We start from the raw sequence: 27,958 nt of genomic DNA, 5'->3' as shown, positions 1-27,958 counted from the left end.
GAAACATGGGAAAAGGTCAGATTTGGAGGTTGATCTAGAAGTTACCATGCTAAAGGTGATAACCGAATCTAGGATTATGAATGAGTCGTCCAGAAGACAAAATAAAGATAAGCATAGAGCAGCTAAGGCCTGAAGCTTCTGTCACAAAAAGCAGTTAGGGTAAAGAAAAGACTTGTAAGGGAGTGGTTACAGAGGCAGGAAGACCAGCACAAACCCTGTAATGCTCAAGGTTTAGCTCCATTTCTTGGTGGCTACTTTCCCTTCAAAGTCCTCCAAACAATGAAGTATATTTTGCACTACAGGACACCAAAGTGGCCTCAAAGTTTGAGGAACTTGCTGAAAGCCAAAAGAGCATGTGGCAGAGCTTAATTCTTTCACTTCTCTTCCATTTCCTTGTCCAAATACTGGCTCTCAGGTGTCTTACAATCCAAATATCTCATCTGCTAAAAAACAAAAACAAAAACCTGAATCTGTAGGGCAGTTTAAGCTACTTAGCTGTGGGCCTGGTACTCTACTTACCAGCGCACTTACAGGAAATGGTTGGAGTTCAGCTGCTCACACAGATAAGGATCTACTGTAGTCCCAGTGCCCTGGGCAGCACGAGGCTCTGGACCCTTTGCCTGCTTCCAGCTTTCCAAGGAACCCAAACCCCTACCCCTGCAGGCTCCAATGAGCTCAGCATTTTAATCTTCGAGTGGGAGCCTCACTGGTGCCACGCTGCTCCTAAGCAGTCATTACTTGTCTTTCAACTAAGTCTTTCCTTCAGCACAAAGAATGCTTCCAATATGGTAGCGATCTCAGTCCCTGAGGTGAACTTTTGGGAAGCACTCGAGAGCAGGTAATCTTCAGGTCAGCCTTCACTGTAACTGAAGAAGTAACTGTCATGGCAGGTGAATAATGGATTTGCTTTCCCAAATCTCCATTCTAGTAAATTACCTGTATGACTAAAGTGATGTCCTTCTTTTAAGAACACGTTCTCATGCCTGAGCTAGATTATGTGACTTGTATAAACTAGGTTACTTACTTTTGCTTTCTTCACCCTTGAATATATTTTATAGTCTAAGCCTTTGAGTCCTGTTTCCCTATATAGAGCAATGTTGATTTCACTGTGGTTTTCTGATTTGGTCACTAGAGATCTTGATGACAAGTTACTTATGAGACCTGGATCCAGTACCATCCTTTCAACTCGAAATTGGCCAAATCGAGTCCTGGAGCTTAGTACATCAGCTCTGTCATACACAGTGCAGTCTGCCAGGAGACGCAATCCCCCACCACGTACCCTTCATCCTATCAGCACAAGCCATTCACGCGCTGGAACGCCAAGACCTGTGGAAGAAATCCTCAGAGGAGCCCGAATGTAGGTTTCAAAAGCAGCATTTTTGGAAACTGGTAAAACTAATGAAGAAGAATTTTATATAGAGAATGAATTAAAATGTAAGGTTGAAATATATGCCTAGAAACTAATCATTATGTATTCTCATGATGGACTACACCCTGGTTTAAATCCAACAGAGAAAGAAATGTGGTTAAATCTGAATAAAATTCAGATACTGGATCTTTCTGTTAATTTAGCCAAAGATTTTTACTTCTACAATAAAATGTTGGCTAGAATACTTCAGTGACACTTATTGAAGGAATAAGATACATGTATCTTATCAAACATTTTCCTTAGTGAGTACATGCTCTGTGAAATTCATCCCAAAATAAGTTAACTCTCCTTTAATATTTTTCTGTACCACTGAGATCTTATTCCATTGACAATGATAATATTTTAACCTCAGATAAGTACTTGTCTTAATATACCAGGAAAAATATCCCTTAGCACTTCTTAGGAAATAACACTAACCATATTCTCTTTCCTTTTCCCATCTTTAATTCACTCTGACCTTTGTCAGGCAAAAAATACTTAGAAGCCTACTTTTTAAAATAAAATTCTTTCACTAGTTGTTGATTCACAAAATATCTTAGGATGTTTGATTCTAAGACTATGATCAAGGGTGTGAGATAGTATGGCTGTTTTGAATTGAATGTTTTGAATTCAGCTTCTAAATTAAGCACGTCACTATACTTCTCTCCCAACATGTTATTTCTTGACTTTGATTTTTCAATTTATTTTAATTTATCCCAATAGAGTCACTAAAAGAGCTGTCCATAATGCCCAAAAATCTTTGTCAGGACACCAGAGTTCTTTCTTCTCACCTATTCACTATTTTATTATGTTGATGTTGGTATTGATATAGTTATAGATTCACTTATTTGAGGATGAGTATTCTTGAAGTATAATTAATCTCTCACACCTTCTGATAGTTTCTTCAAAGTGGAAACAAGTTACCTTGTTTCTTCTGGGACATGGAAGTATCACTGATTGTCAGTATCACTGTCTTGAGTATGAGTAATGCTACAAACTGCTAGAAATGCCATGGAAGGAAAGTTGAGGAACTTTACCTGGGAATTATAATTACAGTAGTCCCCCCTCATCCACAGGGGATACGTTCCAAGACCCCCAGGGGATGCCTGAAACTACAGACAGTACCAAACCTTGTATATGCCATGTGTTTTTCTTATGCATACATACATACCTATGATACAGTTTAACCTTAAATTAGGTATGGTAAGAGATTAACAATAACTAATAAAGTAGAACACTTATACTAGAACAAGATTTCTGTGAATGTGGTCTCTCTCATATCTTACACTCACCTTTCTTGTGACGATGTGAGATGATAAAATGCCTACGTGCTGAGATGAAGTGAGGTTAATGACGGAGGCATTGTGATGCAGCATTAGGCTACTAGTGACCTTCTGACAATACATCAGAATGAGGATCATCTACTTCTGGACCCAAGTGACCATGGGTAACTGAAATCATGGAACACAAAACAATGGATAAGGAAGGACTACGGTTATTAGTGAAAAGCACAACCAAAAGGCCCAGAACTGCAGAGAATTCCATCAGATGTGAAATTACAAATCCATTAAAAGGTTAACACCAAAACAGTATAACACTAGATAGGGAAAACTGCTTTGGTCCAGCTCTCTGTGAGACAAAGGGTCAAATTCTGCTGTGTTCCCAGGATAAAGTTTCAACAAAAATCAGAAAATACTATGAACCTCCCAACTCTGATTTTCCAAAATCCTTTCACTGAGATTGCTTTACTTAGGAAGCTTAAAGCATTCTATGCATGACATTAAACTCATCTCCCTCATTTATTTGATTCTAATCAGTTTGCTTGTATTGTTATAATTTTATGCTTTCATATCTTGGTGTTTGCTGGTGGGATTTGCAGCCCAGTAGCCGCTGACTCGCTCTCTCCTTCACCAATGCCCCTGAGTCGAAACAATCTGCTGCCCCCTATCGGCACAGCTGAAGTGGAAAACTTGAGCACTGTGGGGCCACAAAGGCCAACGGTACGTCTTTCTCCTATTGCCTTTCCATGTGCTTATAAAACCTCATGGACAGTAATTCTGCAGGATCCATGTTCTGGAATTAATTTATATTTTGTCAAAAGTACAGACTGAATCCTAATCTTATGACAATGGAATTGGAGCTGCTTGGCCTGCAGTTACCGTATGCCTACTTGGGTTGATATAGGACATGCATAGCTCTCGCTACAAATTGTTTTAATGGTTTCTGTAATTTTTGCCTTCCCTGCAGAAAACCCACGGCGACTCCAGTCGAGCTCGAAGTGCGGTGGTGGATGAGCCTAACCATCAGCAGCCCCAGGAGAGGCTCCTTTTACCTGACTTTTTCTCCAGGCCCAACACAACTCAATCATTTTTGGTAGTGACATACTTCCTCTATGGTCTTGACAGTTGGGGAAAGAAAAAAACTAGTTTGGCAGACTTAAGATTTCACATAGTGCCTTAATCAACTCCAAGAATAAAAGCAGAGGCTCTTAACAATAAAAATAGTGTTGTAAGTACATTTTACTGAAATTCTAACTGGTCTCTGACACTCAAATAGAATAAAAAAGGTAATAAGGTAAAATGTAGAATAAGGTAAAATGCCTTATACATAAGTCACAAATTTTAAACAATTTAAATTGTTAAATATTAACTTATTAAATATTTCTGAGAATAAGCAAAAAAATGTTAAAATTCCAGTACATCAAATCAGCATAACTCATTCTCTAACCCTGCTCTTACAGAGTGACACCAAAAGTGGTATCAGATTATGATGTGGAAGGATGGATGGCAAGTCAGGACATTCATTTTTTTTAAATTGGTGTTTGAGATGCTCACATCACCTTACCATTTAATGTGCACTTACTGGCCCTTTTACTTTTAAGCAAGTAATAGAAAAAGCTTAGTTGGGAGGTTGGAGGTCATGCACTGACCTTACCCAATTGTAGGCCAGCCACTCAGCCCCACCTCATCTGCTTTGGAGCAAGAGGGTTTGAAGAGCCTGGGGAACTGGAGCCACACTCGGTGCCCAGGAGTCAGGGGCCTCAAATCCTGTACCACTTTTCGGGATGGTGATATTTGAAGCCCACTTATTCCAACTTATAACCCTTGAATTGTATGCGCCTAAAGCCCTGTACAATCCTCCACTGAAGGAGTGGGGAGAACAAATTAACGGGACAGTGTATCAGTTTCCTAGTGCTACCATAACAAATCACCACAGACTGGGTGGCTTAAAACAACAGAAATTTATTCTATCAGTTCCAGAGCCTAGAAGTCCAAAATCGAGATGTCAGCAGAACCATGTTCCCCCTCGAGGCTCCAGGGAAGAATGTTTTCTTATCTCTTCTTGGCTTCTGGTGGTTGCCAGCAATCCTTGGTACTCCTTGGTTTGCAGCCACATCACTCCAATTTCTGCCTCTGCCTTCACACAGCCTTCTTCCCTGTGTGTCTCTGTGTCCAAATTTCCCTCTTAGAAAGATACCAATCACTGAATTTATGGCTGACCCTAATCTAATATGACCTCATCTTATCTTGATTACATCTGCAAAGACTCTATTTCCAAATAAAGTCACATTCACAGGTTCTAGGTAGACATAAATTTTGGCGGGGGTAGGGGATGGGGGATGGGGGACACTATTCAACTGAATAGACCTCAAGATGCTTTATTTAGGGGGAGACTCACCAAAACAGGAGCTAAAGGGAAATGTGAGCATTTCTGATTCATACTCAATGTGAATCCTAGAAAGTATGAAAACCTCTATTAATTTTCTCAAAATTTGATTCAGAGCATTTGTTAAGCAGTGTTTGATGATTATAATCTATGGCTAGATTCTCTATAAAACATTTAATTTTTGATTGCTTTAGCAATTAAACTAAACAGATGAAGACATTTCAGTTTCTTTTTTCTTATGCTTGTAACAATAAAAGTAAGAATTTCATACCTTAGCTATTCCTCTCCCAATGTGCTGTCATGCAAAGGGAGCTGAGCTGGTAGCTCAATGTAACTAAGTGCACTAGATCTGAGTCCCTGGCTTGGCACTTGCAGACTAGCACTCCGCTCCTTGGTGTTCTCATCTAGAAGAGGGGTCAGCAAACTACTGTTATGGGCCATTCGGCTTACCACAAAAATTGCCTGTTTCTGTACATAAAGTTTTATTAGAGCTACCAAACTCGTCCGTTGATGTACCGTCTCCGACTGCTTTCCCACTACAACAGCAGAGCTGAGGAGCCGCAGCGGTACGTACCACAAAGCCTACAATATTTACTTTCCGGCCCTCTAAAGAAAAGAAGTTTGGTGACTCCAATTAAAAAAAGAAAATGGGGCTTCACCAGAAAAAAATTCCTGAAATCTCTTGATTGCAGTGCTCTGACAGGGAACGGGATGTTTTTTATTCCAGAAGTACCAGCAGGATGGCATTGACAGCTTTTTTTGATATTTGCATTTCAATATTTTAGCCCTGTCTTAAAATCTTTAAATTCCTTATAATTTTGAAATGTTTCATATTGAGAGTCACATCTCAAGTGTGGAGGTAAAGTCATGGGTATTTCAATGTTGCTGAAAAGGCTCCATTCTGTTGTTTTAAACAATCAGCAGACAGTCTAAATTAGATAAAATTGCCTTGGCAGCCAATTATAAATGCTTAGAAATATAAAACCATATGGATTATTTATAAATGCTAAGATTTTCTTAAAGGCATATTAATAAAATTTTAGAACTTAAGAAAAGAACTTAAAAATTTTTTGTAAGTTAACAAATGGCTTTTTGGGCCTCTAGCTTGGAATTTTTTACTTGAAATACAAGAGTGTACTCAGCCAACGTGTCCCTCAGATTGTCAGACAATGCCATTTGCATGGTTGTCTGATTTCAAGGTTTTCCCTTGTCAACCCACTAACATATTATCCTTTGGGAGAAGTCACATCATAAGTAGTGTGTCATCTTTTCTCTTTTGCAGCCAGATACACAGTATCATCATTCGTGTGCTGTTGAGTATCCTCATCAGGCCCGACCTGGTAGGGGATCTGCAGTGACAGGTGGGACCATGGCTCTTATTTTACTACAATGTGACTATGTTAAGACCCTGCCTTTGTTTCTATGTTTATTTTCCCTTCCTCCAGGTTTTAATAGATTTTGTTTCTCTACATCTTTGTAAATCACTTCAAGTTCCTTTTGGAAATGGGATAATAATAAAGACAGAGGAGAACTCTATTGCTCAGAGCCAAGTTCACCACTCTGGCAAAGTAAACCACTTTTTTTTTCAATCTAAAAAGTTTAAGCTAAATAAGTCATGTTTATAATATTCAAACAATGCATGGATTTTATTATGTAGACAAAATCCATACTGTTATAGGATAAACTGCTGTGGTCAGTTAACCTGCTACGCCAAGGTAAAAAAAAAGAAATTCAAGGGGCACCTGGGTGGCTCAGTTGGTTAAGCATCTGCCTTTGGCTCAGGTCATGATGCTGGGGTCCTGGGATAGAGCCCCACGTTGGGCTCCCAGCACAGTGGGGAGTCTGCGTCTCCCTCTCTCTCTGCCTGCCAGGCCCCCTGCTTGTACTCTCTCTGTCAAATAAATAAATAAAATCTTAGGGGGGAAAAAAAAGAAATTCAAAAATGTCAGGACATGCTGAGTCTGAGTCCATTCCATTAATTTTTGATTTCTAAGTCATATTCTATAGATTGTATTTTCACAGGAGGGGAGAAAATTTAAGGGCATCTTAATTCTTTCTATAATGATATATTTACCACCAATAGGGTCATTCTCATTATGGTGTAGGTGAAATTCGGAAGTGTTAGGCAGTCGAAATGTTTCCTGTTAATAAGATTAATCAACAAGTTACATTAAAAAGTAATCTGCCTCAAACCATCTTTGTCTTCCAAGTGAATTCTCTTGTTCATTTCCTATTAGCATAGTTTGGTAGTCTCTACGGATTCTTTCTTGGATAAGTCCTCACAGAGAAGCAATGCCACCTCTGAGCTAGAGTTACTATATTCAGCCTACTGATAGTCTTAACATTTAGCTAAGTCAAACAGACATACTAGTCCTTTTTAATTAGTAGCCTCTTCTCTAATGTTTCTTTTTTTTTTTTAAGATTTTATTTATTTATTTGAGAGAGAGAGAACACAAGCAGGGGGATGGGCAGAGGGAGAAGCAGACTCCCCACTGAGCAGAGAGCCCAATTTAGGGATCGATCCCAGGACCCTGGGATCATGACCTGGGCTGAAGGCAGACACTTAACCAACTGAGCCCTACCCAGGCACCCAGTGGCCTTTTCTCTAAAACCAGATTTCATATCTTAATGCAGTTTGTCTGGTTTTACATGATAAAATAATACAAATGTGGTTTTTATGGCATTGATAAACATATACTTTACTACTTAGTCCCAGTCTCCAAATTTAAGTCCAACTGATAATTGGAGCTAAAAAGCCCTTGAGGGGCGCCTGGGTGGCACAGCGGTTGAGCGTCTGCCTTCGGCTCAGGGCGTGATCCCGGCGTTATGGGATCGCGCCCCACATCAGGCTCCTCCGCTATGAGCCTGCTTCTTCCTCTCCCACTCCCCCTGCTTGTGTTCCCTCTCTCGCTGGCTGTCTCTATCTGTGTTAAATAAATAAATAAAATCTTAAAAAAAAAAAAAAAAGCCCTTGATATGAACTTGAGATTACCAAATCTAGAATGTCTACTAATGTTACTCTATGATGTCACCTTTGTCTGACAGGTCCTCAGTTACTTGGGTCTACAAAATCTCAAAACAGAGGCGGTCCAGTCTCTAGAACCAGGCAGGGACCATAGGGCAAATGAGAAGAACCTGCTTCAGGCTGCAGGGAACACGTGAGAAATATTCATGAATCAGTGTTAAGTCATCTTGTGACACAAAGCTTGTATACAAGAGACAACACCATCTTCATGAAGCATTAATCTGGTATAACTGACAGAGAAAAAAAGAGGATCCACCAAAGATTACACGGGTACTGTTTCCCTCTCCAGTTCCTGTCTTCTTTCAGCATAAGTTAACCTATTCCACTGGACTTAAAATTTGTACCCAGAGATGTAACAAATGAATAGTTATCCCCAAATCTCATGTTGTCTGTTAACAATGATCAGCTCAATTATTCTAGGATTCTGAGACTATACATACACAAAAAGCAGCAAATAATTGTCTGATAACAGTATCACCGGCTTTGAAATACTTCCGCTTGTATGAATTTCTGGAGAGTTGTACTCATTTTTAAAGGCAGTTTTAGGAGACAGAGCTGTCAAAAATCTGAGTTACTCATCAAACAGATGTCATTCCTAAAGCTTTCTCTTTAGATGTCCAATCTTACAGGCAAAGAGCTATGGAAGGGCTAAGTAACTAAAGACATAAACGTGGAGCACTGGTATAAAGTAGCTTATGTAGTAAGTCATGTCAACCTCACAAAGCCTGCTTCCTGTCAGATTATGCTTCTTTGCTTCTTAAAGGACCTTAGTGGTCATATATATATTTTTTTTCACTATTAAACTCACCAGATTTTCTCCTTAAACTCTAAGTAAACTGTAAGAATTTATAGAATCTATTAGTGAGCCAACAATACCTTAACATTTCAGAAACTCTGGTAATTAGTTTAGTATAAACATATCCTAAGAGCAGAAGTACAGAACTTCAGCATTCTTCTGATTTCACCATGGACCTTTTTTGGAGTACACTCACAAACGCAGCAGTGGTTTTAACTATGGCTTAAATTTATTTTATTTGAATTTCATCGAACTTTTATTTTGATGATCATACCAGTTTTAGATCTTATTGTAAATCTTCAGAGTAGATAAATTCAAATGATCATAAATAGGGTAATTTTTTTTATTTATCAAAGTGTTCTAATACTATCATATGAAGACAGATGCTGCAAACCACCTGCATTAAATTATATTTTAACACAATTAAAGAGTATTTTTTAACCTGTTTGTAACCACAAACTAAAAATGTGTCATGTGCTTACCTCAGATAAATTATCATACATAAAACTCAGTAACAGAAGGGTTGTTATATATTCAATACCATATGCATAAAAGTCTATAACTCAGAGACTTTATCAGTTGCCAAAAATGTCCATATATTCCAATGAGTACATACCAATTTGACTAAATATAAGTAAACATCTCTATACTATTCTCACAAATCAATACCATGAGTGCATGATAACAAACCACTGGATCAAGATGGCCTGCCTTTCAAAGTTAAGAGAATCAGAAGGAGCCCCGAAGAAGTCATTTAGCCCAACTCCCTCACCCTTTTATAGATGAGGAAACAAGTTCAAACAAGATCTGCAACCTGCCTAAGGACAGACATGCAACAGTTACAGGCAGGACAACTTCTCTTTATGCTGCTTAAATCCGGCTACCTACTACAAAGCTGACCCGGTTTACTTTTCTTCTCTTTTCTCTGAACCCCATTTATAGTGTTTCTAGATCATAGTTTAAATGATCACTGAGATCATTTAAAGGCCCCAGAACTTAATCATTTTTAACTTGTTTATTTCATCATGTGTAAGTCTTACAAAGATGCTTGAAGTAACCTCAACATCTGTTTCTCCTATACTTCAAGCAAAGAGTACAAAACCCGGCTGAGTAAAACAAAAAGCAGAGAGGATCTATTCAAGAATATTAAACCCGAAAACAAACTGGCAAATATCTGAAAGACAGAAGTCCAGCAAGTGTTCTGAGAGCATTCTAGCTAGGTAGAGTTACTCTTATTAATAAACACACACATCACTCTGAACACTCTGCGGCTGTGTGCACACTCCTGCGTGGCAAACGACAACTGCTGAAGTCAATATGGGACAGACCCACATTCTAGATAAGAATTCCTTGTACAGAAGATCCACAGAGGCAAGCGCTGCCAGGAAGTACCCCACTCTCCCCCATTCCCTCAAAAATCGCCAAATTCCTTCATGCAGGGCCTCAAAGAACGTCAGGGGATTTCTAGCATTACTAAAATTGGCTGAGAAATTCTGCTTGGTTTACAGAGTTGATTTGAATAATTTAGGCTGGAAAGACACCATTCTTAAGGGCAGGGTCCACTTTTGTCTTCAAATCTTAACTGTACCTTGCCTACAATGGCACCAATTAACACCTAAGGTCTTTTGAAGAGAAAATTCCATTATTTCTTTTCTTTCTTGAGAGGCGTTTTTTTCCCTCCTCGTTTAGGTTTGCAGTATTTTGCTTCCATTTGAGCCAGAAAACTGTCCACTTCTTTTTGCCGATCCTTTTGTCTGCTCTGTTTAAGAAGTTAAAACACAAGCTTTCAAAACACAAGGCTATCCAGAGACAAAAATACTCAGTGGTTGCCAGAGGCTGGTAGAAGGGAGAACAGGGAATGACTGCTAATGAGCAAGGGGTTGTTTTTTTTCCCTGAGGTGACGAAAATGTTCTGGAATTAGTGCTGTTCTACAACTTGATGAATATGCTAAAAGCCACTGAATTATGTACTTTAAAAGGATGAAAACATGGTACGTGACTTATGTCTTAAAAGAAGAAAACAAAACACCCACAACACTATACACTACCAAGAAAGTATTAGCAGTAGGAATCAGAACATGAAAGAAGTAGTGACAACCTTCAAAGACAATCTGCTAAGCTTACCTGAATGATCGCTTTCAAGTTATCTACCCCTTCGTCAAGGCCCAACTCCTTCCTGCTTATTTCTGCTTCTTTAGCCTCTTCCTGAGCCTAAAACAGAAACTCACGTTAGACTCCATGGCAACGTAGCACGTACTAAAAATACACCCTCTTTCCCCAAAGCAAATCTATGGTAAGAACCTTTCAATTTGAGGATTATATAGATAAAAAAGGACACAATTACACAAATATGTCATTCATTAAAGACAACACTGCAGAGAGCATGCAGTAGATCCTCTGATTCCAATAAGCATATCTGAGTTTTCCCCATTTTTACTAGCTAGGGGTAGCAAGTAGTTTAGTATTCATAAACCACATGGTGATAAGAATGAAAACAAAATGCTAGGAGAGCTAGGAAAGGTCATTTAACCAAGGATGCCTTCAAAAATGTTGCCAGGATACAATTATCTCAAATTCCGCTCCTCTGGAAATTCACTTTTTAAGAGAATAACCCTGGTTTAAAATTCCCAAGTAATAAACACTAACAAATTCAGTTTTAACCTTTCTTTACCTAATCTCAAAGCAACCGTCTTCTGCCAAATTTTGATTCCAAAATACCACAAGAATACCTTGGGAAAGGTTTAATGAGTTTGTTCTTTCTTTCAGGGCAACAACACTATAATAGGTCCCAAACCCCAGTATATTTTCTAAATAGCAATGAACACTATTAAAGCTAGGAATGCTGATACATTAGGATTTTGTTATTCCAATAAAAAGAGTTTCCATTGTCTACTTTCAGTCCTTGTATTCAATTTCTTTCTTTTAATACTGTATACCCACTCCCCAGGTTTGCTGGAGTCTCTCTAAAAACCTATGCCATCCACCTGCCCCCAACTCTAGGAAAGTTTCCCAAGCTAAAATCCTATTACTGGATATAGCTGTGCTCAGTTTCACTGGAGAAAATGATTACCAACTGCCAGAGCAGGCCTAAACAGATGTAGCCTATGAGCCAAGATGATGACTTTTTTGTTTAAAGTAGGCTCCATGCCCAACGTGCGGCTTGAACTCACAACCCTGAGATTAGGAGTCACATGCTCTACCAACTGAGTCAGCCATGCACCCCCAAAATTATAATCTTTTTTTTTTAATTTATTTGACGGAGAGAGAGACAGCCAGCGAGAGAGGGAACACAAGCAGGGGGAGTGGGAGAGGAAGAACAGGCTCCCAGCGGAGAAGTCTGACGTGGGACTCAATTCCAGAATGCCGGGATCACGCCCTAAGCCAAAGGCAGACGCTTAACGAGTAAGCCACCCAGGCGCCCCCCAAAATTATAATCTTGATACACATTCCACTTCGCTATACACACACGGCCCCCAGCTTTCCCCTGTAGGTATCTTGTAGCAAAACTGCAGACCTACCTCCACCTTCAATTGAGCCATACAAAATAAAGCACCCATCTCAGGTACCCACCAGAGATCTAAAATCTTACAGTGCTCTCCACTGAGCTCCCACAAGGAAAGCCAAGTTGAGGCAATGGTTACTTCAGTACCAGTCTGATCTTCCCCAAAAGACGAGAGAGACAGATGCTTGCTGTGACTCCACTCCCTCCTAGAACTTCAGCTGTCTGTCCTTAAGCTCCTTTTCCCTGCCATCATCCCTACCCTCACCAACTCAACAGTTTAGTAAGATACAGAAGCCACAATTCTTGATTTTTTCACAAGTGTTCCTCTCCGGGTGTGTTTGGGAAGACACTTTAATCAAAATAAACTAAATCATTTGTTTAGAAATGTATATTATGGGTCCAATTCAAGAATCAATCTGGGCAAGAACAAAAGAAAATCTGTATTAACAAGACAATAGTAAAAAAAAAAAATTTTTAGTCACCCTCTCCCCACCTCTTAACCCAGTGAGCACCACGGTCCACTCTATATATCTGGACTCCATTACTTTATTTCTTGAGGAAAGCCTTGACAAAGCTACAAGTACTGGCCCACATAAAAAATATTTCAGTGTTATTTTAAGATGATATTAAATAATCCACCTAGCAAAATCCTCTTGAGCACAACATATGAAGAAAAAAAAGTTTCTCCTGATGAGCAGGTATGCTCATTTTATTAGAAAAGAAATGAGTTAACCCTTACTCTCATCTCAGTAATCTTATACATATTTCTATTATTGTAAATACCCTCACATTCTTTTTGGAAGCAATCAAGATATAAATAATAATAAACAGCATTCAAAATCTTACCCTCCTTTTCCTTGCATTCATCTTTTGCTTCGATTCTTTGACAAAGGCATTATAGGACGGGATCTCTCCAGCATCAATGGCTTGCTGAATAATGTTCCTTATCCTGGGTTCTTCTGTGTACTGCACACACAGTACAGACTCCATGATCTGATCCATGTCACCCTTGAAATCCAAATAGGCCTGTTTAATATCCGCCAGCTCTTCTTCAGAACCTTTGTATGTCTTTTCAAAAGCCTGAATGTCTTCTAGAGATATCTGAACAAATAAGAGACATATGCTTTAACTCTGAGAATTTTAAATAAAAAGTATATTAGTAAAGCTAGATTTAGGTGTTGAAATGTTTCTTTCCAATTACAATAGTTGCTTAAGTTGAAATTGTTGCAAGGAAACACACTTTCTATGCCAAAGCTTTTCCAGAGTTTGCCCCATTCCAACCTTCACAACTACTAAACTACAGACCAGGAACATTTAAGTTTCCAGAAGAACTCAAGACTTACACGTGGATATGTAAAATGAAGCATTATCTTATAAAATATTAAACCACCCTTTTCACTACCATTGCTCTACATCAACAGGGAATTAAAGACCCATTTCAGTAAAAGTATGTGTGTATGTTTAACGGTTAAACAGAGTCATTCTTCTTCAAAGATATGTTATCTCCCGAGGAATACTTGCACGTATGTGTATTTTAAGATGAAACAGAAATTCCCCAATCCTACACAACACAAAATGCAATACCTTACAGCCATTCAATAAATGTTTGTTGAATGAATGACGGGAAGAATCACACAGAAATTTCCAGAGTCCTCTACCTTTTTAAAAAGTAACCTCCAATACGTCTCCCAGTCCCGATCTTGGTTGAGTACATCAGAATCTTCGTCCACTGTTCCCTGCTCATCGTACAATGCTCTCTGCTCTTTGTCGCTCAAAACAGAATAAACTTTCCCGAGGATCTGCGGGTTAAGAGCATCCAGAAGTCACCCCTGCATCCCTCACTGAAACCGCGCTGCGAGAAATAAAGATTAGAAAACACCAGGCCAGGTTGGGCGGACTCCGCCTGCGCGGGCCGGGCGGCCAGAACATGGACAGAAACCCAGGTGGCCAGTGGAGCTGGGGCTCGCGTACCTGGAAGCGGCGGGTGGCGTCCTCTTTGTCGTCCTCGCCGACCCGGTCCGGGTGCACCCGCAGGGACACCTTGTGGTAGCCGCGTCGGACCTCATCATCCGAGGCCTCGCGCCGCACGCCCAACACTCGGTAAAGGTCGGCGGTACCGAACACCTCCTCGCACAGCTCCAGCAACCCCATAGCCGGCAGGAATAGGGAGCGAGCGGCAAACTCCGCAAAAACTGCCCGTCCCAGCGACACCAGCTAGAGCTCAAGGCTGCCCCCTTTTCCCGCGCAAAAAAAGCCCCGGGCGACTGCGTCACAAGAAGCGCCAAATGGGCGTCGCACTTTACGGCGGCTGCAAAACGAGGGCGTGGCCAGAACTTCAGCGGAGACTGCAGCCGCCGCGGGAACTCCTTCAGTGTGCTGAGCGCAGCGCTGTGCCACGCCACCCACCCCTCGCTCAAGAAATCTGGCGCTTATCTTCTCACCAGTGTCCCAGTGCAGAAGTTCATTCAATTTATGGCACGTCCGTATTACGTCGAAACTATATATTGCTGTTTTGTTTGCCTTTTTTTTTTTTAAGTAAAAAACAGCATAACATCGGCATTTGGCGATTTGACATGGTTCAACACCGTTAAATAGATTCGTTCTTTTTCAGTGATCCTGACAAGAGTACACAAAACTTAAGATCCGATAACTTTGCAACCTACAGCTTGGGACTGCTAGGTAAGCACCTTTCCTCATTTCTGCAAGAAAAAAGTGTAAACCAAAAGCACAAAATACTGGTCTTTTAAAAACTGTTAACATTTATTACAGAATCATACCCATTCACCTTCCAGTTCCTAATCACCTTCCGCTTTGGTTAAGGTACCATGACCAAACCCTCACCTGAGTAAAAATAAAGCTGCTGAAGTAAAGGCTTTTTTTTTTTTTTTTTTTAATGCAGAGCTGTGTTTGAGCATGTTGGATTTGAGGTGATAGGGTGATAGCAACATAAGCTAATGCAATCAACTAAGAGATGGTAAGAAACTGTGTCAGGAGATCCAAAGCAAGGCTAGAGCTAGGGAAAACCGGAAATCAGGGACAGGATGCGCTCACAGGGGAAGTATGCCTACACAGACCACAGAGGAAGGATAGACCAGGGCACAAAGTGAATACTTGAATTGGCAGAAACTCAATAGCTCAAAATACCTTACCTTAACCCATTTCCCAGCAGTTCCCTTTACTGGTCAATACTTTTCATAATCATTCTTCTTTGCTCTACCAATTAAAGCTTATCCAAAGACCTTAAACTCTCCAGAGTATATTATTATCTTTAACTTCCAGAGTTCCCATGGTTTTCATAGCATTTTTCTTTCCCAGATCCATGATCAAATCCAGGTAGTCAGTTCTTCTCAGCCTGCCCTGCCTTCAAAGTCCCCTCAAAGCAAGGGAGGCCCACCAGTGACAACCCTGGGAGAGACCTGACCCCCTAAGAAGGCTGGTAATTGTTCTCAATATATAAAACCCAGAAAATAAAATAAGTTGGTACATTGATAAGGCTTTAGTATCTCCTCTATAAACTCTTATATCCTAGTCTTATGCCAGAATTTGGAATTGTATTACCCAGAGTGTGCACTAAAATCCTCTGATCCATGCTTGTGATTGACCTGCAGTTCTGGTGAGGCAGATGTGACATTTTGGGCTTGGGGCACAGCCAGTCATTTATATTACCAAACTCATGACACCTAAACCACATTCTATCACTGGCTTTTTAAGTGGACTTTTGCAAAGCCTCATCTTTGCTCATCTCACACTCACCCTGCCACACACAATATAATACGTTGGAAAGGGCTCTCCAGGTATGCATATTGGGGTCTGAATCTTAGCTCTGCCCAAATGAAAATAGATGGCGTTGGGCAAGTTTCCATATCTGAATCTCAGCCTCCCATCAATAAAATAGAGACAATCCTACCCACCCTTCATGATACCCAATAATCCTCACAAATAACCTTACTTGTAAAGGGGAAGAACGTATGTAGGTACTTTTCAGTATTACCTTTCTTCCAGTTTCTCATTCTTAAAAAGTATGTTATTATAGGCTAAAAGCTCATAAAAAAAATCTACCTTTGTAAATTTGAGATTATGTGTCAAACAAGAGAAAGTAACTCTACAATTACCTAAATAAATAAATAAATAAGCAAAACAAAGTAACTGTGTTCTTGAGCTAGTGGGATGACCATAAATGATTAAGGAAGGAATTGTGTGGATGGACCACGGATGGGCTTGCTGGGGCTTTCAAACAGGGAAGTCTTAGAAGGCAGAAGACTGTAAAATTGTCTGAGAGATCCAGGGCCCAACCCAAAAGTCCAACACACCCCAGAGCCACTGTCTTTTCCAGATGAAGGCTGAAAAAGCTAATTAGTACCTAGACCCAGCTCTATGTCAGAAAGAACAAATATCTCCAGTCCAGCTCAGGTTAGGCCAGAAGAGCATGGGTGACTCAGAAACTCCATTTATTGACCTCCAAATCTAATAAAACTAAGAGCTCTGCACAAGTGTTTATGAGGACTTTGACCTTTTCCCCAATGCTCTGCTCACTGAAGTCAGCTCGTTTTTGTTTCTGTAGCCTCTGTATCTGTTTTCTGAGATGCTAAGAGAACTTCACGTGCCCGTTTCCTTCGCAGCCTCTCAGCATTTGTGATCATCATGGGATGCAGAGGGAAAAAGCCAGAAAGACCTAAAAGCAACAGGATTTTCATTCATTATAATACAGCATAAGCCAATGTTTCCCTGGGAACTTAGCCTCACAGAGTTAAGGCCTAACGGAGACCTAACCTACAGCACGGATTTAAAACATGCTCCTCCTCTCTTGCCCAACTGTCTTATCTCTTCCCCCAACTCCCTCCCTTCCATTTACTACAAGGAGACAATGGATGTTACTTCCTAAAGCTAATGTCCTTATTTGAAAAAAGATAAATGGACAGAGAGTCATTCAAGACACACTTCCTATTTTCAGTACAAAATCCCATTCACCCAAGAAATCTCATAAAAGAGTCCACAAAAGGGGTCTCCAATCAAAATGACAATTAGATCACAACTTCAGCTTTCACTCTAGCCCTGAGCAGCCTGAGGTAATGAAAATCACTCTTAACTCTTATCGTCCTGAAACTGACCTCAACTTACAATCCCCTCAGTGAAGTAAGGCTAGAGCTGAGTTACCCAGAAGCTTCTCCACAGGCTTAGAGAGGTGGGCCCCGCAGCCCATCCAGTGCCGGATCCGGTCTAGGTTGAGAGCAACAATCTTCTCTCCGTGACTGTTGGGCAGGGGATCATAGGAGCCCAGCTGCTCCACGAAACGGCCGTCCCTGGGACGCTTGTTGTGAGCAGCCACAATGCGGTAGAAAGGCCGGTTGGTACAGCCACTCAGGGCAAGGCGGATGGTTAAATGTCCTCCACGGTAGACTCTGCACAGGACAGTGGCTGCGGAGAAGTAAGTTAACACACAAGAAGCGAGTACATAAAATGGACAAAACGAGGTAGATAAAACAAGCCCCTTCTTTAACTGAAACATCCTTCTATCCAACCAACTACTGTCAACCCGCGTTAGATAGTGTATTCTTCGTGAAACTCCTCTCATGCACTTCAGCCAGAAAGGACTACCTCCTCGACCCGCGCAACACCAGCCTGCCACGTAAGAGCTCTGTGACCACGACGGAGCCTCAGCGGCCTCATCTATAAACTGAATGCCATTTATCTCATACATTTTGAGGAAGGATTAAGCGAGCAAAACCTGAGACGGACAAACGTAAGGCAGTGCGGCTGTTTCGGGTTCGGGCTGCCTCCAGCTCGCCTAGGAGGGCTGCTTCATCGGGTCCCAGACGCCCCCCAGCCCCCGTCCCGGAAGGTCACTCACTGAGCTGGACCATGCTGAGGCCGGCGTGCGCCAAGGCACCTGCCGCGCCTCCAAGGGCACTGCCGCCCGCCACCGATCAGCTCTACGGCCTCGGGCGGGGCGAGGGACGAACGCAGAGAAGTCCACAGTGCGACACCACTGACCTCACCACTTCGCTACCCAAGCCCTAGCGCCCCTGCGCAAGAAGCGAGGACTCCGCTCGCCCCGCCCCTTCCGCTTTCCTGCCCCTACACTTCCCATAATGCAACGCCTTGAACCCTAACGTACTTTAAACCGCCTCGAGAAAGGCGCGCTGCAATTTGCTTGTATCTTGGGTGGTAGTGCGAGTAGAGTTATGTGGGTGCTCTTGACCTGCGCTGGACTGTGGGTTCCTCTAGGAGTGAGGAATATTGGGAGAATCCCTGGGAGCGGCCCGAAGTGCTAAAGTGTTCTACAGATCCATCCTTCCCGCGAACGTATTTTGAGCGCCTGTTTAGAGCCAAAGCGCGGTGCGGAGAACGCCTGGCTGAAAGGGCGCTGTCCTGCCCCCGGGAAGCTCGCAGTGGCGTGGAGAGATAGGCTGAGTTTACACCGGAGTTAGTAAAGGTGGTCCGTACACAGTACTGGCGGAGCAGAGGACAAGGCGAACCTGAAACTTCCTTGGTGCCTCAGGCTTGGAGGGCAGGAAGACTTCATAAATTTAAGAAGTAGAGTTAGAACCAAGGCTATACACGGACTATAAATGAGGGTAGGGTTTATTTTATTCTTCTGTGTTTATTAATATACCTCCCACCTCCCCTCATGTTCTCCCACATCCCTCCTATTCTCTGCACCTTCTTTAAAAAATTAAGGAAGAGGAGTCTTTTTCCTGGTTTTGCTATGCAGTGATCCAGGAGGACAGGAGTGAAGTACGGTTCCTTTGTCATCTTTAGCCCTAGAATACTGGCCTCAGTCGAGAAGAGTTTTGCATCTATTATAATAAGTTAATGGACTCGGAGTCCCTGTGATTTAGATCCATGAAGATACCCGTGGTTAGAGGTAGTCAGTACCTCCACCTTCAGCAAAGACTGCTCTGTTCAGCTATGTTCCCCATTGGATCCAAAGGGTCTGGCTACAACTAATGTGTTTGTTCTAACACAGTGACCCAGCATAGCAGTCTTCCTTTAGGTCCACCTTAGAAATTGATGCCTTAATTCTCTAGTTCCAGGAAGTGAACCTAGCCAGAGACCTTAGCAGTTGCCTTCCAGGAATGACCTGATAAGCTTTTACCAGAAATCCTAATAATGAACCTGCTTTACTTTAATTATGTAAATAAATAATTCTATTCTTACGTATATCTTAGTAGACCTTAATTAACTCCAGAACCACACTGATCAGTTTTGAATCTTTTTCACTTTTTATTGTCATCCAGTTTACTGTCAACCTGTAAAATATCCAGTAATAGCCATCCAGTAAAATAGCCAATGGAAATAAAAGAATGGGTTTCTGTTTATGGTGTTTTCCATCCCCAGACCTCATATGGTGAAATGCCCGGGGCTTAATCTCTCTGGGAAGGAAAGGAGCTCAGAGTCCCACATAGAATATTCTTCAGCTGGAAGGATGTCAGAAAGATGGATTTCCAAAGCCAAGCGTCTCCTGTACCATGTGGATCTCTGCAAGCAGAGTCTTATCTTTTAGTTTAAGCTGCATAAGAAGAAGGAAGGGGAGGATACATATCATACCTGATATACCTATGTGGAGACCCCTCATTTACTGAGCCACAGTTAAAGAATATAGTTCCTTGGCATGAAATTGGGCTCTTCCTATATTCCCTATTTCATGGCAACTCCATTAAAAGACCTCAGAACGTTGTGCTGATTACATGGACATATTCACTTTATGAAACTTCAAGTAGTATGAACATTTACAATTTGTGTATTTTTTTGTTAAACAACATTAATAAAGTATTTTTAAAAGAATTCACATTATCACCCAGTCTATCTTGACTACAATATTCCAATTTGGCAAGTTACAGGAATCAAAGACACACAAAACAAAAATAATAGATCTGAATTTATTTTTAGCCTCTAGATGTGTAGTAGAGATATCTAGTTGCCTACTGAATACCCACTCTCCTTTCTTTCAACAAAATCTTCATTTCTTTTCAGGGCAGGAATGCAGCCAGCTAAAAAGCTTGATTTCCTTCTTCCCTTAGAGCTAGGGGTAGTCTTATGACCAGTTGTGGCCAGTCCAATGTAAGCTAAAGTCATAGCTGCTGCTGCTTTTTTTTTTTTTTGAAAGTAGATACTTTTCTCTGGAGATGATTTTCTTTACCATCAAATACTATGTACATGTGAATTAAACATCTTTATTTTTTATGAGTATACTTGACACACCATGTTTTGGGTGTACACCATGTTTTGGGTGTACAACATAGTGGTTTTAAGTCTATACGTTATGCTGTGCTCACAAGTATAGCTACCATCCGTCACCACACAACACTATTACAATAACATTGACCATATTCCCTATGCTATATCTTTTATTCCCATAAAGTCATTGCTTCTTAAAGGGAGGTAAATAGCTAGCGTATCCTCTTTGTTCTTCCTCCCTTTTGTTCTTTATTGTGCCTGAAACATGGATATGGTGACTTGAGCTACAATGGCTGTCTTGCAACTATGAAGGATAGGAACTGCATGCTATGATTAGTGGAGCAGAAAGACAGAGTTTGGGTCTCTGGTGACATTGTGGAACTCTGGTACCAGCCCTGGGCTTTTCATTAGATGAGAAAAATAAAACTAATTTGTTTAAGCCACTAATTTGAACTGTAATTCATAATAGAATAGACTAGGGGTTGGCAGATTACTGCTTATGAGCCAAATCTAGCTTGCTGTTTTTGTTAAGTAAAGTTTTATTTGAAACACAACCATGCTCATTTGTTTATGTATTGTCTATGGCTCCTTTTGCACTCAAGGGCAGAGGGTAGTAGACACAATAGAGACAGTTTGGCCCACAAATCCTAAAATATTATTTTGCCCTTTACACAAAGTTTGCTGACCAATACCTTCAGTCTGTACATGAGGAAAATGAGGCTCAAAGAAAACATAGTAGATTTAGTGGCAAAACTATGACCATAATTCAGGTCTTCTGACTCCTAGGCCATCTGTCTTTCCATTAAACGAAATCTCTAAAGAGGTAGTACCAACCCCCCCCCCCCCGCCAACACTTGTGCTCTCTCTCTAGCTCTGCTCTCTCTCTCTCTCAAAATCTTTTTTAAAAAGGTGGGGGGTGCCTGGGTGGTTCGGTTGGTTGGACGTCTGCCTTTGTCTCCAGTCGTGATCCGGGGTTCCTGGGATCGAGCCCTACATGGGGCTCTCTGCTTAGCGGGGAGCCTGCTTCTCCTCCTCCCTCTGCCCCACCCCAGCTTGTACTCTCTCTGTCTCTCTCTCTCTCTCTCAAATAAATAAAATCTTAAAAAAAAAAAAAAGAGGTAGAAAAAAAATCCCTCATAGTAATATGTGGGTTATTCCAAACCCAGCAGCCCTATGATAATGGCAAAGATGATAAGAAAAGCCTCTAAAAAAAATGCACATCATGAAATGATAGAATGCCGTAAAGTCCTGAATTAAGCCAGCATCTTCTTCCCAGTTTCCCAACCTGAGTACAGTACAGAAAACAGCAGAGGCATCTGCATCATACCTTCGTCGTGTACTTATAGGCCTGCTCTGCTTCCAGTTGCCGTCCAGCCTGAAAAAAGAGCAGCAGCTGGTTATAATGATATATCATAAACATTATGGCGGGAAATCAGGTTGCCACGAACATTTCTACCAAAAGAGAGGACTCCATACCTTCTTAATTAAGAACCTCTGAATTCAAAAGGGAAGCAGGAAAATGAAAGGTGATAAGGAAAAGCAGATATTCATATATATATATATCATGTATATATATAGCTCCCATATATCTCAGATATATCTCATATATATAATACACACACACACACACACACACATACATATACTCTTTGTTTCAAAAAGCTTAAGGAAGGGCGCCTGGGCTCAGTCGGTTAAGCATCCGACTCTTGAACTTAGGTCTTGATCTCCGGGTCCTGAGTTTAAGCCCTGCATTGGGTTCCATGTTGGGCATGGAGTCTACATTAAAAAAATAATAATAATAAAAATTTAAAAATGAAAAAAAAAAGCTTAAAGATAACTTGGTTTCTCATTTTCCCCCCCTGAAATCTCAGGATTGAAGCCATTCTGTTAATAATAGCTAAAACGTATATAATGTTTACTCTGTGATTTACATTTACATTTAATTGTTTACATTGTTTTAAGTGCTTTACATACTTTCATTCCTAATCCTCAAAACAACTCAAGGAGAAAACCTGTTATTTATAATTCTATGTTTACAGATGGAAATACCTAGGCACAGAGAGGATAAATAACTTCCCAGGGTTATGAAGATAATAACTGGAGGAGTCAGCTTTTAAAACAATGCATCCTGCTCCAGAGTCCAAGTTTTTAACTACTACACTTTATCCTGTCTCTATGTATTAGAAAAAGCAGATACTGGAATTACCCGTGCAGATCTGGATATGGGATGAGAACACTAACTATTCCTCCCAGTTATTCTTTGCAGGAAGCATTCATCTAGGAGCTAAATGAGAATAATATGAATTCACTATTAGACTTAACAATTTGTGCATAACAAATTAGAGTATGCAATGTCACTTGGGAAATACATAAATAGGAACTACATCCATAATACAGAATATTAAATAAATATGAAAACTGCAGAATGTTCTGGCGAGAAGGAAACTTAGTGAATATCTAGTCCAATTTTCTGATCAGTGCTAGTTCATGGTAAATTTTTACTAGTTCACAAATGTTTCATTATTTAAAAGACTTTCCTATAATATGTACATTTCAAAGATTTCCCCACCTGAGGTTCACAGAATTTCAGTTCATTTTCTAGCACGTTTTCCTTTCCTGTCAGTATTATCTTTGTTTCACTTCTGCTGTAGGGAGGAAGAGGTCCAAATGATGCGAGGATCCAGAACAGTCAAAACAATTTTGAAAAGAGTGACAATTTCTTTTTTTGCTATTATGGAAAATGCTGCAGTAAACATTCTTATACATGTCCTCTGGTATTTTTCTTAGGAATGTATCTAGATATAAAATGGCTAAGTTGTAGATATGAATTTGGGTAAATAATACCATATTGCACTTCAAAGTAGTTGTACCAATTTATATCCATTAGCAATTATGAGAATCCTTATCAATGTTAATATCAGACTAATTTTTGCCAATCTGATGGGTGTGCATTTCTGTCACATTGTCATTTTCTTAAAAGATTTTATTTATTTGAGAGCACACCAGCAGAGGGGGAGTCAGGGGGAGAGGGAGAAACCGGCCCCCTGTTCACTGGATCCTAGGGTCCTGTGACCTCAGCTGAAGGCAGACACTTAACCAACTGAGCACCCAGGTGCCCTGTCACATTGTCATTTTAAATTGCATTTTCATGATTACAAGTAAGGCAAAACTTCTTTTCATACATCTATTAACTTTTACAATTTCTACTTCAGCAAATTGTATATTCCTATCTTGTGACCATTTTTCTTTCTTTTTTTAAAATTATTTTGACGGTGGAGCAGAGGGAGCGGGAGAGAGAGAATCCCAAGCAGGTTTCACACCCAGCGTAGAGCCCAAAGAGGAGCTCAGTCTCATGATCCTGAGATCATGACCTGAGCCAAAATCGAGACCCCAACGCTTGACTGACTGAGCCACCCTGGCAACTCTGTGACCATTTTTCAATCAGATTGTTTGTAAGGTTTTTTCCTCATTGTAGGACATATTTATATAATAGCTATATTATATAATTACATAAACTGTAATTGTTAGTTATAAATGTTGCAAATATTTATAATAAAGTCCTTAAGCTTTTATTGTCTTTTGTTATGTATGAGTTTCCAATTTTAAAGTTGTTAATCTATTGATTATTTTATTTTTGGCTAGTGCTTTTACAGTCATAAGAAAGCTTGCACACTCTGAGGTTATAGAGGTATTCTCTATATTTTCTTCTAAACAGTCTAAGGTTTTAGGATTTAGGCCTTTAAACCAGCTGGATGTGTGTGTGTGTGTGTGTGTGTGTGTGTGTGTTTGGTGTGATGTATGGAACTAAGTTTTTCCATATGGATAGCCAGTTGCTCCACCAGTATTTATTGAATAGTCCGTTTGTTCCTCATTTGGGGGGAATATATAGTCTTTAAAAATAGCTTTATTGAGGTATAATTTACATACCATGAAAGTCACTAATTTTAAGTTTCAGTTGTGCAACCATCACCACAATCCAGTTTTAGAAGATTTCTACCACTCTCAAAAAGTTCCTTCATTCCTGTTTGCAGTCAATCCCCATTCCCATTCTTGGCCGTAAGGAACTAGGGATCTATTTCTATCTCAATAGTTTCCCTAAATTCATATAAATTGAATAAAATAATATATAATCTATTGTGCCTTGCTTCTTTCATTTGGCATATGTTTTTTTTTTAAAGATTTTATTTATTTATTTGACAGAGAGAGCAGGAGAGCACAAGCAGGGGGAGCGGCAGAGGGAGAGGGAGAAGCAGGTTCTCCACTGAGCAGGGAGCCCGATGTGGGGTCGATCCAGGACCCTGGGATCATGACCTGAGCCGAAGGCAGTTGCTTAACCAACTCTGCCACCCAGGCACCCCTGGCATAATGTTTTTGAAGTTCATTCATATTGTTACATAAATCATAATTTCAGTTATTTCTTGAGTAGACTCCACGCCCAACATGGGGCTTAAACTCACAACCCTGAGATCAAGAGTCACATGCGCTACTGTCTGAGCCAGCCACGCACCCCCAAAAATCCATTTTTATTGCTAAATAGTATTTCATTGTGTACATATACAACATTTTGTTTATCAATTCACTGATGGACATTAGGAATGTTTCCAGTCTTTAACTATTATTAAATGCTGCAATGAAATAGAGAAACTTTTGTGTGGACATATGTTCACTTTTCTTGACTAGATATGGAGAAGTGGAATCACTGGGATATATGGAAAGTGTATGTTTAACTTTTAAGAATCTGCCAAACTTTTCTAAAGTGGCTGCTCAGCAACCCCACCAGCAATGTATGAGGGTCCCAGTCTCTCCATATCTTTGTCAATATTTGGTATTGTCAGTCTTTTTTATGTAAGCCATTCTAGTTATTATGTAGTGTGGTGTTAATTTGCATTATCATAATGAATTATCTTTTAATTTTTTCAACATAATTTCAGGTTAAAGAAAAGTTACATGTACAGTTCTCTGTACACATACACACTCATACAAGTATATATTTTAACTTTTCTGGAACCATTTGAGAGTAAATTGCAGAATGATGCACTTTAGACTTCATTATGTGTTTTCAAGTACAGTCTCTTACACAACCACAGTATAATTATCAAAATCGGCAGATTACTAAAATACAATACTACTATCTAATCTATATACCTCATTCTGATTTCTCCAAAGGTCCCCAAAATGTCTTTTTTAAAAAAAAGATTTATTTACTTTAGAGAGAGAGCACACGAGCAGGGAGCAGAGGGAGGGGGAGAGAGAATCCCAAGCAGACTCTGAGCTGAGCATGGAGCCTGACACAGGGCTTGATCCCACGACCCTGAGATTATGACCTGAGCCCAAACCGAGTTAGATGTTTAACCAACTGTGCCATCCAGGAGCGCCCCCCAAAATGTCTTTTATAGCAAAATAAAATCTAGCATCATGCCTTGCATTCAAAATTCATCTTCAGCCTTTCTTTTAATCTGGAACAGTTCTTGAGCCTCTGTTTCATGACATTAGCATTTCTGAAGAGTATACAGGACAGTAATTGTAAAATATTCCTCAATTTCTGTTTGTCTGATGTTTCTTCATGATTATATCAGGTTCTGAACTTTTGGCAGGAATGCCACAAAAATGAAGTTGTGTTGCATCCTATCAGGAGGCACATGTTGTTTATCCCAATACTGGTGATGGTAACTTTGATCATTTGTTTAGATTGTTATCTGCCAGATTTTTCTGTTATAACCTTACTATGTTTCCCTTTGCAATTAATAAATATCTCACGGAGAAATACTATGACTATGTAAATATCTTCTTAATCCATAAACATTAATCCATAATTTCAGCATTCATTGATGACTATTTCCTGAATTTATTATTATTATGGTGGTTTCCAAATTATGATTTTCTAATTCCCTAATTCCTTACTCATTTAATAGTCGGCCTTCCACTATAAGCCTTCTTGTCTACCATTCATTTATTTGTTCAATTATATTACTGTGGGCTGATAGATTGTCATTTATAATCCTTTACTAGGGCCATTGAGGGACTCCCCTTTATGCTAGTTCTTTTGTCTTTTCTTTTTTCCCTGTGTGTTTTTGATATGTCTCGATCTTTCTTTGAGCACTTTTTACTTTGATCCAGAAAGATATTCTAGTTTCATCTTGTACTTTCCCTATCCCAGTTCTAGAATCAGCCATTTCCAAGAAGCCTATGATTCCTTTAATTTTTTTAAACTGGGCAAATGTCCTAGTTCCTTCTAATGGACTCCAATTTTTAGATATTCAAGACCTGAGCCCTAGGTATACCCAAGCACCCCCCACTATCTATCTATAAAATCTATCAAATCATGAGCTTATATCAATATGTTCAATTCTAATCCTCCACTACAAGGTCATTCTATCTTCCTGGTTTCCCTATTGTAACTCTTCTGACAATGAGAAACTTGGCTCCCATTACCCACAGTATAATCTTATTTGGAAAATCATAGAATACTTAGTAATTTCAGAACTGCTAACTCATGACTCCACAAAAAAGCAGCTTACTAACTGGAATCCAATATTTGTATAGAGGTTTTTTTCTCTTGAGTCTGAGAATATATATTTCAAATAATTTTTCAGAAGTATATTGAATTAGTTCTCTTTTTCCTATCTTCAGGGTTATTATGTTATTCATGGGAAGTAGTTTTGTTTTGTTCTTGTTGTTATGATATTATACAATCTCCCCATTTCTTATTGAATTTATTTCTTTAAAAAAATGAAACATTAACATGGTTCCAAAAGTCAGTTCTGTACAAAGGGGTACAGAGGGCCACCCCCTCACTCTCTCCCTTCCTTCTACCCTATGTCGGTCTATGACCTATAGAACCCACTCTCATTAATCTCTGGTTTTTCCTTCCTGTTTTTTTTTCTTCCTGTTTTTTTTTCTGCAAATGAGCCACTCTTGTATGATTTCTTCTTTTTCCTTCCTTTTTATACGAAAGGTGGTATACTATGAAAATCTTGCACTTTAGGTTATTTATTTATTTATTTATATTTTACCAAACAATATATCCTGGAAATCACTCCTCATCAGTTCATAGAGATTTTCTCCATTATTTCTTTCAGCAGCATAGTACTCTATTATGTGGCTATACCATAGTTTATTCAAATATTCTCCTATGTACGTTGTTTCCAATATTTTGCAATTGCAATAATACTGTAATTAATATCTTGTGCATGTGTAGTTTTTAGTTGTTGGAGGAACAGTTTCAGGGTCCTAGGAAACCCCAATAATTTTTGAGTAATCAAAATCTAATCAAAATGTACGTTTCCATATATATATGTGGGTCTACTTCTGTCTAGCAATTATGTTCCACTTATGTATTCCTACACTAGTACCACTGAGTTTTAATTATTAGACTTAATTACA

General features: G+C 39.8%; 4 protein-coding genes across 10 annotated transcripts in view; 1 reads left to right on the top strand and 3 right to left on the bottom strand.

The window, feature by feature from the left end:
- The window catches only part of FAM149B1 (family with sequence similarity 149 member B1), a 76,027-nt gene extending 66,007 nt beyond the window's left edge, over window positions 1-10,020 (top strand). For 3 of the 7 annotated variants that reach the window (XM_087863039.1, XM_087863037.1, XM_045783509.2), the window contains 4 exons: window positions 1,133-1,357; window positions 3,288-3,408; window positions 3,656-3,781; window positions 6,357-8,041. In XM_087863039.1, the coding sequence (XP_087719165.1) occupies window positions 1,133-1,357; window positions 3,288-3,408; window positions 3,656-3,781; window positions 6,357-6,554 (670 nt within the window). In that variant the 3' untranslated portion in view covers window positions 6,555-8,041. Of the gene's footprint in view, window positions 1-1,132; window positions 1,358-3,287; window positions 3,409-3,655; window positions 3,782-5,554; window positions 5,709-6,356; window positions 8,042-8,119 lie in introns of those variants that run through there. The other 4 variants (XM_087863038.1, XM_045783510.2, XR_015724823.1 and 1 more) reach the window with 3 other exon arrangements.
- Window positions 6,356-16,673, bottom strand: DNAJC9 (DnaJ heat shock protein family (Hsp40) member C9). Its single transcript, XM_045783520.2, has 5 exons — window positions 14,369-16,673; window positions 14,056-14,196; window positions 13,244-13,498; window positions 11,020-11,106; window positions 6,356-10,654 (listed from the first exon to the last, which is right to left on the bottom strand). Exons 1-5 carry the CDS (start codon window positions 14,546-14,548, stop codon window positions 10,538-10,540), a joined length of 780 nt encoding a protein of 259 aa, XP_045639476.2. The 5' UTR covers window positions 14,549-16,673; the 3' UTR covers window positions 6,356-10,537.
- Window positions 16,674-16,828: 155 nt separating this feature from the next.
- Window positions 16,829-18,452, bottom strand: MRPS16 (mitochondrial ribosomal protein S16). Its single transcript, XM_045783521.2, has 3 exons — window positions 18,246-18,452; window positions 17,552-17,812; window positions 16,829-17,069 (listed from the first exon to the last, which is right to left on the bottom strand). The coding sequence occupies exons 1-3, from the start codon at window positions 18,256-18,258 to the stop codon at window positions 16,936-16,938; spliced, it is 408 nt and encodes a 135-aa protein (XP_045639477.2). The 5' UTR covers window positions 18,259-18,452; the 3' UTR covers window positions 16,829-16,935.
- A 1,119-nt stretch (window positions 18,453-19,571) lies between these two features.
- Window positions 19,572-27,958, bottom strand: part of CFAP70 (cilia and flagella associated protein 70) — a 99,071-nt gene continuing 90,684 nt past the window's right edge. Inside the window, exons 26-27 of the mRNA XM_045783586.2 lie at window positions 21,903-21,950; window positions 19,572-19,907 (exon numbers count right to left, since the gene is read on the bottom strand). Of these exons, the coding sequence (XP_045639542.1) occupies window positions 19,827-19,907; window positions 21,903-21,950 (129 nt within the window). The 3' untranslated portion in view covers window positions 19,572-19,826. The remainder of the gene's footprint in view (window positions 19,908-21,902; window positions 21,951-27,958) is intronic.

This window comes from Ursus americanus, chromosome 6 (genome assembly GCF_024610735.1).
Source record: "Ursus americanus isolate L20-20 chromosome 6, mUrsAme1.1.p, whole genome shotgun sequence".
In the NCBI taxonomy this organism is placed as follows: domain Eukaryota; kingdom Metazoa; phylum Chordata; class Mammalia; order Carnivora; family Ursidae; genus Ursus; species Ursus americanus.
This window is presented reverse-complemented; position numbering and strand designations above follow the sequence as displayed.